The sequence below is a fragment of the Ammospiza nelsoni genome, chromosome 6, assembly GCF_027579445.1.
Source record: "Ammospiza nelsoni isolate bAmmNel1 chromosome 6, bAmmNel1.pri, whole genome shotgun sequence".
NCBI lineage: Eukaryota > Metazoa > Chordata > Aves > Passeriformes > Passerellidae > Ammospiza > Ammospiza nelsoni.
This window is the reverse complement of record NC_080638.1, coordinates 41664628-41674944: the sequence shown is the minus strand read 5'-3', so window position 1 is coordinate 41674944 and position 10317 is coordinate 41664628. Positions and strand designations below refer to the sequence as shown.

Below are 10317 nucleotides of genomic sequence, written 5' to 3'. Positions count from 1 at the left end.
GCCCTGGGTTGCTGCAGGGCAGCTGTGGCCGTGTTTTCCCTGCTCGCCTTGGCAAACCGCGGCGCTGAGCCGGTGTGAGATGACATTGCCGCAGGCATCACCCCGTGGGATGCTGCATGGTTAGAAACGGGCAATGAGGTCATTCACCATGGCAAACAGGAAAATGAGCCCACAAGTAAGCCCTGTTGCTCAGCAGCACTCAGTATGTTGAAAACATTTGAGAATTCCCCAGCCAGCATCTGTTTTCTGCCTGCTTCCAGGCAGGGAACCACAGGTGGAGGAAAACCCAAGGAACCTATTTACAGATTCTGAGAATCAGCCGAGGACAGTTACAAAGGGCTGTCTGGCAGCCAGGCATCTCTCAAGGAGCCAAGTCTGGGTTATGCACATGTGCTTAATTTAGCCACTGTTTAATAATATATGAATGGTTAACTGCAATCTTCAAAATATGAGACCATTTTCAAAGGAAAGAGGTTGAATAAAAATCAACAGGAGATAGTCTCCGAGGCTTTGAGGATGAGCTGACTGCTCTAATAAAAGGTAACTGAGCCAGAAAGGCTCTCTGCCAGGGATATCTCTGTGATCTGTCTCTCGAAGGCTAATGTCCTTGCCTTGAACAATATTGACCACCTGATGTCAACTGCCTTTAAGCACAGCTTCCTGCCTCCCCAGTGAATACACCAGACATTGCCATGCTCAGTTAGCCTGTGGAAGCACAGCAGATGAAGCCCCAGGAGTGGCATGCATGGCTAGGCTTTGCCCACCCACCCACAGCTCCTACATGAGGATAAGTGTCTGACAACCACATGTGCTGCTGGGGCAGGTGGGTTTGTCCTGGGGCTGGGGTCAGGACGTGCTCAGCTGGGAGTGATGCCAGCTCTGCTGGTGCTGTCTGTAAAGCACCCTGTGACAAACAAGGGACTCTGTGCTGCTGCTTCTCCTGTGTGGTCCCATTTTTTGCCCATGTCCTGTGCTGCAGACCTCCAGGACAGCCAAATTGCCTCCGTGCCCCCATGGTGCAGGATATGGGAAATGCCTGGCCACCTTCCATGGAAGATGGGTAGCTGCTGGGATCTGGGCCAGCTCCTTCCTTGCCGGTGGCACGGCTTGTCAGCCTGCTGTGTTTGCATTGTCTCACCAATAATTCACTATCCTGAGTCCTGAATGGGGCTTGCGGCCAAATTCCAGGCCAAAATTGCTCCTCTGGGCCTCTGCCCACCTGGGCAGCCAGCAGCTCGGCACCTGATAGCCCTTGCCTGACTGGCTCCAGGGGCTACGAGTGCGGCACACAGCAGGGAAGGTGGCCGGACGCTGGTGTTGGACCGGACCTCCTGGCTGTCCATCTGCATATTCAGAAGTCCTTTCCAGCTGGTTGGCTGCCTCCGGCCTCCCCACTCCCTCTTTAAAGGCCCTGAGCGCGGAGGGAGGACGCGCCGGCACTGCCTCTGCGACTGCCCGCGCTCCCGGGGCTGCCCGCGGGCACCGCGCTCCCGGGGCCAGCCTGCGGGCACCGCGCTCCCGGGGCTGCCCGCGGGCACCGCGCTCCCGGGGCTGCCCTCGGGCGCCGCGCTCCCGGGCCCAGCCTGCGGGCACCGCGCTCCCGGGGCCAGCCTGCGGGCACCGCGCTCCCGGGGCTGCCCGCGGGCACCGCGCTCCCGGGGCTGCCCGCGGGCACCGCGCTCCTGGGCCCAGCCTGCGGGCACCGCGCTCCCGGGCCCAGCCTGCGGGCACCGCGCTCCCGGGGCTGCCCGCGGGCACCGCGCTCCCGGGGCTGCCCGCGGCTCGGCTCGGGCACCGGTGCCCCCGCCCAGAGTCATGCGGCGGACGGGGAAGGCTCTGCGGGGAATTGCCGTCCGCAGGGACAGCCCGCCGCTCCGTGCACGGCTGTCCCGCCGAGGAGCACCCAGGGAGCCCACGAGGGGCGGCTTGAGTTTTGGAGAAAGCACACTGCCCTCGTCTTCTGAGCATCTTCGTTCCGTTCCTGTCTTTTTCTTCAGGTAGGAGAAGTCTCGGCTGCTTTTTAGTGTTCTGGAGGGTGGCACTAGTGAAAGCTGCCAGTAAGAGTGGGAACCAAAGCACGCACCCGCTAACTTCGGGGGCAAAGAGCTGCACCAGCAGGAGGAGTTTGCTGAGGGCAGCACCTGCTGGTCCTGGGGATGCTGCGAGGGGGAGCCAGGGCCACCCACAGCGGGCTGCCGTGGCCTGGGACGGGAGGCTCTGCTCCCTCCCTCCAAATCTCCAGAAGAAAGACGGTGATGCTGGAAACCTCAAGCAGGTGGAGGTCACCTTGCCAGCTCTGAGTTGATCTGTTTAAAAGGAATGTATCACAGGTTCCAGGGGACTGGGAAACAGCCCAGGGGACAGGCAAGTTCCTGACTGACCCTGCTGTTGAGCACAGCAGATGAGAGAAATTGTGAGCAAGTGTCAAAATAAGGTGTTTCTGTAGAAAAACAAGTGAGGTTACAGGACCACACCACTGAGGAAGGATTAAGGCTGGATGGAATCTGTGACTGCAGTGTGTTTGCTGTGTGACTGTGCTGGGAGCAGAGGGCAGGCTGAGAGGCAGCTGCAGGCAATGCTCAAGCTTGTAACACAAGGGCAAGGCAGGATGGTCAGAGCTGCTGGCACCCCAGCCTTGTGCTGGCTGAGGATAAACTGAGCACTCTGAAAGGCCCTACACCAGACTCTTGTGAAAATGAAACCCTAATCGTCAGGATGGGTGGGGAGGCAACACAGATCAACATGTGGTGTCAGATAACCCAGAAAATACTTGGTTTGTCAAGACTATGGCTCTGCAAAAGGTAGAGCCTCCCAGGCACCTGCCTGCAATTCAGGGTGTTTGAAGAAAGGCAATCGCTAAAAACCCTGAGAAGAAGCCCATTTTCTACACTGCCTGGAGGACTCGGCCTGGAGCAGCTACAGGGACAGGAGACTGATGGTGTTGAAAATGATCAGGTATTTCTGGGAAGAGCAAAAGAATCTCAGACTTTAAAGGCGTCCGGAAAAGACAAGAGCTGTCCTAATTTAGCGGTGCAAAGCTGCTGCTAATTATTGCGGATAAGGAAGAAACATCCCTCAGGGATGGTTACTGTGTAATCGCCCAGGATACAATGTTTTACACTTTTGCAAAGCTGTGCAAGCGGGGAGTGAGCGGAGGGGGTGAATCCCTGCTCGGAGTCAGCATGACAATTTTAAGCCTGGGGCTGCTGGCTCAGTATTTTTTCTCTTCCCTGATAATCCCCATCCTCACTTCTTTTATTCAGTGTTTTGCCAAGCCCTTAGGAACCCCATGTTGCATTAGCCTGACCATCTCGATGCATCCTGCTCACATCAGGTGACATTGCACTTTTACCCTCTCCGTGCCCTCCTGCACCGGGCTCTTTGTGCTGGCCCAGCCCGCAGGTGCTGCCCCCCATCCCCGAGCCCCGGGGGCTCTGTGGGGGTGTTGGGGCCAGCAGAGCCGGCAGCACCCATGGCCCAGGTGCCTGTGTGAGTACCTTCACCAGGGGTGCAGCTGCTCCTCTGCGCTCTGCCAGCACCCAGGAGCGCCAAACCCACCCTTTGCCCGGGTGTACGTGGCAGAGGGCTCTGCCTGCTGCTCCCTGCCCTCACAGCAGAGTCCACAAGCCCAGAGGGCAGTCTCCCCAATGCCTCTGGTGCAGATGCAGCTGGTGATGCATGAGGTTTGTGCTGCCAGGCACTGCCGGGCCCAAAGCAGGTTGTGAAAAACGCCAATCACTTGTTTTTAAAATTTTAAAAGTTTAATAGTAATAAAATTGTTATAAAAATAGTAATACAATTAGAGTAATAATAATTTGGACAATTTGGATTAGGACAATATGAGACAATAGTAACAAAGAGTTACAGACATCCGAGTACCTTTTTCTGGGCAGCACAAGCCCAAAAAAGGACCCTTGTTAACAAAGGATTAACCCTTTAAAACAAAAACCTGTTGCACATTCATACACCCCATACATGATGCATAAATTCCATTCAAATACAGGATTCTGTCTGGTCATCCTCACCTTCTTCCTCTGAATCCTAACAGTGTCTTCAAGGTGCGAAGAAGTTCGCTTCTTCTGATAAGAGGGCAATAAATTCTTTTTCTCTGAAAGATTTAGGTGTCTTGTGGCTGCTATCTTGCTGTGAGTCCTTTCTTAAAAAACAAGTATCCTACATAGCATAGTTTCTATTCCAACATTTTTTTCATAACCTAAAACTATATTTAACACACTACTTAAGAGAATTAATACAGCATTACTTTCTAACACAACACATATAATATTCATTTTAGTATTTGTGAAAAGCCAATCATAAAATACCCATTTTTCACAAGGTGAAATGTACTTTAGGCATGATGAATGCCTGGCTGGTAGGTGGATGGTGGGGTGGTGCCCAGGGCATTGCTGCTGTCATCTGTGACATCTGACAGTCTGCTCACAGGTTTTGCAGTGCCTGGAGATTTCTGTCTAGGTCATTCCCTGGTAAAATAGTTTTTGCAGGGGAGCAGGGATGCCATGAAAATCTGGGAGAAAAAAAAATCTCTGGCCCTGTGCTTAGAAAACTGCTGTATGAGGTCCTGTTTCTTGCTCTTTCTCCAGTTCCACAGCACTAGCAGGCTGAAACATCAAACATCTGGAAGGCTGCCAGTCTGTCCAGGCAGGAAGAAGATACGATGGACAGCAGGACTGGCTTTGAGCGGGATAGAGACCGTGCTGCTTCAGGGCATGGCCAGGGGCTGAAATTGGAGCCCTGTTTCCAGACTGACTCTCTCTTGCCTTCCCCCAGTGCATCCCTGATTCCACAGCTCCTCAGCCACACAATGGTTGGCAGGAACCTGGATCGCACCGTTCTCTTCCCTTCCTCTCAGGCAGTGGCCCTGCCTCATGACTACAAATGTGGTGCAAGCCTTGGAGAAGAAGCACAAGCCCTGGCTTTCCCCAGGACCCGCGCCCCAGCTCCCCTGCCCTGTGCTGGTGGTGGGGACCAGCTCTCCAACCAGCACCCACGGGAGCAGCTCTGTGACCAGCACCTACAAGCCAAGCGGGCCAGGGTGGAGAGCATCATCCAGGGCATGAGCCTCCCACCAACCCCGCAGGCATCTGACACGAGCCTGGGGGCAGCTTTTGGGCATGAGAGGGAAAGGGGTGGGGAGATGCGCCAAGAGAGCAAGAGGAAGCCAAGAGTGCCCCAGCAGGGCATGGGGGCAGCTGGAAGAGTGGCTCCCACAGGGGGCAGCTCCCATGCCAAGGGCTGCCAGCAGCTGAAAGAGCAGCTCTGCTTCTTAGAGCAGCAGCTGAGGTGGCTTCAGGAGAAGTTCTACCACGTCTGTGACACTGAGGATGCTGCCCAAACACAGGAAGATTCAGAGATAGTGCAGCCACTGCCTGGAAAGCCCCAAGACAGACTGAACAAGGACAGTGGCACTGCCACCAGCAACGCACGGCGAGTGCCTCTCAGGAGCAGTGTCCTGGAGGCGTGTGGGCTGGAGGAGGCTGAGGACACAGGTGACACAGGTGGCCTGCCCTCGGCAGTGAGGGTACTCTCACAGGCACTGAAGCACGAGCTGTCTGTGGTGACATGCCACGTAGTGGACTCTGTCCTGAAGACTCTCTGGCCAAAGGCAGACAGCCACATCCAGAAGCAGCACCACAGCCCTCCAATGCTGGGGCCAGATGCCAGGAGAGAGTATTCTGCTGGTGGGAAATGCAGAAAGCCACTTGTTAAGCCATCTGCCATGAATGCACCGGGCTCCCTGGGCTCACCCGAGGCTGAGGCCCTGACAGGATCTTTGGGGAAGAGCCTGGGCTCTTATGCTGCCTCCTTCAGCTCAAAGGGGGTCAGAAAATCCACTCGGCTACCCAGCATGGGTTATTCCCTGGGCTCAGCCATGCCTGTCCAGAACAACCAGCTGCTGAGCCAGCTGTTGGGCCGTGGCCAGCACAGCCCCTGGGGCAGTGACTCTCGTGAGAGCCCATCTGCTCTGGAGAGGGGTTGTCCAGAGCCCCTCAGGCTGCCCTGGGGATCTGTTAAACTGAGGTCATCGATTGCGAGACAGCAGCAGCACCATCCCCTGCCCCTGAGCCCTGCCAGCATGGAGAGCCTGGCACTGCTGCCAGCTGGCAGGGATGGCCACGGTGAGCTGCCAGCTGCAAATGATGGAGCACCCTTTGCCTCGACCCACATATCCTTTGGGGGCAGCTAGAGATCCCTGGGGAATGCGCTCCCCTTGTCCTCTGGAGCCACAGCTTGGCACTGCCCCACTGCTCTCCACAGGGCCAAGGTCCCTGTTCCTCCCTAACAGGGCTAAAGAGGTGTGGGCAGGAAAGGAGCCCTAAGCCATGGAGGGGCATTGCCACTCCTCAGGGCTTGGCCAGATGCTGTAGCATAGCTGTGGGTACAAGCCAGGAGCTACCAAGCCTCCTCTTGGGCTGTACTGGGGGTCCTGTCATCCTAAACCATGAGCAGGAGTCTCATAGAAATTCTGGCTCTCACAAGATTGTGAAGGGGAGCATTAACTTCCTCAGGGATTCTTAAGGGAAAAACCAGTGGCTGTCCAGCCAAGGATGAACCCCCTCTGCCCCCCCTGACAGGCCCGGAGGGGCTATGGAGGGCACTGGGCATGGTGTGCCAGGGGTGGTGCTCAGGGACATGCCGGGCTCGAGGTTGGCTACGTGCAGGCTTTCCTTGACCCCAGGGCAAATGCAGGAGGCGCTGACCCCCGGGCACCTGAAGAAGGCCAAGCTGATGTTTTTCTTCACCCGCTACCCCAGCTCCACTCTGCTGAAGACCTACTTCCTTGATGTGCAGGTAAAAGAGCAGCAGCCAGAACTGCTGCTGGGCAGGGCTCCCACGTGGTGTGGCACCTAGCCTGCCTCCCTGGGAACCATGAAGAAAGGACTGCTCTTGTGTCCTCCTGCCTTGCTGGCAGGAGATGGGGAACAATAAATAAACAAACCCATTTATTTCAGCATGAGCTGCCCAGGAGCAGGTGCACAGGGTGGTGGCAGACATGGGCTGTCAGCTCTTCACTCTGTGCAATGGAGTTATTCAGATTAAAGCACCCCATGGATGTGCCTTCTCACTGCAGGGCAGCTGGGATCCGAATCTCAGTGTGGACAGCACCTGGGACACGCTGATATCACTGCCCCAGCTTGGGGCAGGGCTGGGTTTGGGCCAGCCCAGCAGCACCTGGCTGGGTATGCAGGGGCTCGTGGGGAGGGAGGATCCAAGCTGGCCTAACACCACCCCCTGGCTGTCCCCCCACCAGTTCAGCCGCTGCATCACCTCCCAGCTCATCAAGTGGTTCAGCAACTTCCGTGAGTTTTACTACATCCAGGTGGAGAAGTTTGCCCGGCAGGCCCTGCTGGAGGGTGTGGTGGATGCTTGCAGTCTCCAGGTCTCCCGCGACTCGGAGCTCTTCCGTGCCCTTAACATGCACTACAACAAGGGGAATGACTTCGAGGTGAGGAGGGGGATGGGGGAAAGGGGGTGGTGGTGTTTGTGGGGGTCAGGAGGCACCATGGCATGGTGGTGTCACTGGCTGGTGCCTGTCTTGCTGCAGGTGCCAGGGCGCTTCCTGGAGGTGGCCAGCCTGACACTGCAGGAGTTCTTCAGTGCCGTCAGGGCAGGCAAGGATGCCGACCCCTCCTGGAAGAAACCCATTTACAAAATAATTTCCAAATTGGACAGTGACATCCCAGAAGGGTTCAAAGCTGCTGGCTGCTCCCAGGAACTGCTCCACAGCTGAGTGTCTGTGAAAGCAGCTCTGGGTTGTGTGTGCAGCCACCATGGGCACCTCATGGGCACTCTGTACAGTACCTGTTATTTGGGGTATTCTCTCTCTGAGAGCCATGCACTCTCTGTAAGACAGCTTCTTAGGTGAGGCCTATCACTTCCCTCATGTGCTGGGATTTTATGCTGCATTGCATATGCTGCATTATGTGCATTTTATTCTGCTGCTCAGAACTGGTGAGGACTGCCAGAAGGGAGGGACAGAGATGAAGCCATCAGGTTGGAGCCTGAGAAGTTGCCCTGTTCCAGCTCTCCCTATGATCCTGACTGAGCTGCCTTCATTCTCTCTTCCAGAGGGTCAAAAACCAGGGCAAATAGCCTTGCTGTTTATAAAACAGAAAGAGGTCCTAGTAGTGGGCGAAGTTTCCTTGGCACAGCAGACTAGCGGATGTACCGAGTCCAAAAGCATGACTCAGTTTCTGTCCAGATACAACACACCAGCGTCCAAAGAAAACAGCTGGTGAATTCCAGCACTTCAAGCACTCAATGGGGATAGCTGTTCCTGTCTGGGATATGTAAAAACTATGTTTGTTGTAGCCAACAAGAATAACAGTCTCCTCCACCTCCCCTGTGCTGTTAGACCAGATCCCCCCGTGCAGCTCTGTGCTGTGGCCAAGCAGTGTGTGCTCTCCAGCAGTGTTCTCTGGCATGCTGGAGGAGAGCAGGGTGCACAGCCAGCTCTGCTTGGCACTCCAAAGAGTCTCCATCAGCCCATCACCTGGGAGGAAACCCCCATATTAAACACCCATCCACATTCCCTCACACCATGCTCCTGCTGGCAAAACTGCCCCAAGCATCTCTGTCCTGTACTCTGTCCCTAGTGAAAGAGGAGAATGTGACTTGAGATCCATTAGTCCCTGTGGGTTTAACACAAGCTGGGGAAGAACTGGGCCTTGACATCCATAACCCCATTGCTGTAAGGGCTGTAAACTCAAGGAAGTTTCTTTACCCTGTGGCCAAGACTTAGTGACCACTTTTCTACCTGATGGAGAAGTGTTTTGTGTTAAGGGCTCTCCAATCCTGACAGAGGTGGCAGTGGAGAGGAAAAGGCTGTGAAGAGGAGGGAGTCCTGACAGAGGCATGGCACGAGGGCACTGGGAGGGCGGTGATGAGCCACAAGATACTCACATAAAACCCTCAGGGAGAAGAAGACTGGGAAAAGGCCAAGGTAATTTTGGGTGTGCTGTAAGGTGTCAGCTGGTACTAGAGTGCAGCAAGTGACTCTTGAGAGGAGAATCACAGCTCCAGCATCAGTCAAGTGCATGGGGTGATCCACAGGCAATGCATCTACAGGAGTAAAGAAGTGGAAACATCAGGACATAATGGGGAGCTCTGAAATAGGGGCAGTTTGACAATGGGTTCCCCCATTACGAGTGTGGCCACCCAGATTTCCTGCTTCTTTTTGTATATTTATTTCTCCAAGTTTGTATATTTTACACCACCAACACAAAATTTACATGATTTCTTTTTAAATAAACACATTGTTTAAGTTACCACTTTACATTCCTGATGACCTATTTGATGATATCTGTTCTAAAGAGTTCTCCTAGAAATTTCTGGCCTTTTGTTGGGAAAAATAACACTGCAGAAAAAGGGCAGTCCCTCTGCCAGCACTTCTGTGGGGTCAAGCAGGCCCCACTAACCAACACCAGCTCCTTTAAACCTGCCCCCTCACCCCAGTGCCTCATGGTTATTCTGCTCTGAAGTGCAACTTGTGAGGATCAGGAAGGGGGCTGGAGGTACAAAGAGCCATATCCCAAAGCTTAAGGGTGCTGGACTCAAATGTACAACATCAGATAAATGCTGTTGCTGGTACCATGAATGTGCCATTCCTGCAGGCAATAATGACCCCAGAGCTTAAGTAATGCTTTGGATAGGCAAAACCAAAGCTGCTGGAAAGGGGAATGATGGGCTGGCTCAGGGAAGGGTCAGCAAATTCATCTGTTGTAGCTAAATAATTAGGGAACATAAGGTACAGGCTTACTGGAGGCATCCTGCTGAAACAAAGCCTTTCACACACAGTTCCTGGTGGGGGTACCAGCTTCTTGCTTGCTGTGGTAACATGCAAATCAATGAGTGTCAGTAAAACAGCAGATGGGGGACTGAGGACAAAACAGTGCCCCAAATCGCAGTCATACAGTGGCTGAGGTTGTAGGAGATGTCTGGGGGTCATCCTGTCAACCCCCCTGCTCTAGCAGGGCCACTGAGATGGCTGCCCAGGACCATGTCAGAGGGGTTTTAAGTGTCTCCAAGGAGGCAATGTTCGTGAAAGGGTCCTTCCCTCAAACACACATTTATGAAGACATTTAACAGGACTGGACTATTTGCAGCAGTATTTTTGCTCCAGTGGTTGCCCTATAATTACAAGTGGGAACTAGAGAGCTGTGTATTACACTGGTTTTTGGGAAATGTGGGCCAGTATGACCACGACAAACAGCATCTGGCACCAGTTATCCTTTGCCTGTGCTGAGGTCTCACTACTTGTATCCATGGGTTCAATTCTTACCATGTAGATTTCCCATC

The 10317-nt window shown here is 54.3% G+C and overlaps 1 protein-coding gene across 1 annotated transcript; it reads left to right on the top strand.

The window, feature by feature from the left end:
- The first annotated feature begins 3647 nt into the window (after nucleotides 1–3647).
- PROX2 (prospero homeobox 2) lies at nucleotides 3648–7796 on the top strand. The gene is made up of 5 exons (XM_059474902.1): nucleotides 3648–3683; nucleotides 4616–6187; nucleotides 6706–6810; nucleotides 7271–7465; nucleotides 7565–7796. Exons 1-5 carry the CDS (start codon nucleotides 3648–3650, stop codon nucleotides 7748–7750), a joined length of 2094 nt encoding a protein of 697 aa, XP_059330885.1. The 3' UTR covers nucleotides 7751–7796.
- The last annotated feature ends 2521 nt before the right edge of the window (nucleotides 7797–10317 follow it).

What these genes read in the sequence shown, in the direction of transcription:
- PROX2 (XM_059474902.1), top strand. Translation starts at nt 3,648, where the DNA reads ATGCCTCTGGTGCAGATGCAGCTGGTGATGCATGAG. An exon ending in TGCAGCTGGTGATGCATGAG is followed by an intron (nt 3,684 to 4,615) that starts GTTTGTGCTGCC and finishes CCACAGCACTAG; the next exon opens with CAGGCTGAAACATCAAACAT. An exon ending in CCTACTTCCTTGATGTGCAG is followed by an intron (nt 6,811 to 7,270) that starts GTAAAAGAGCAG and finishes TCCCCCCACCAG; the next exon opens with TTCAGCCGCTGCATCACCTC.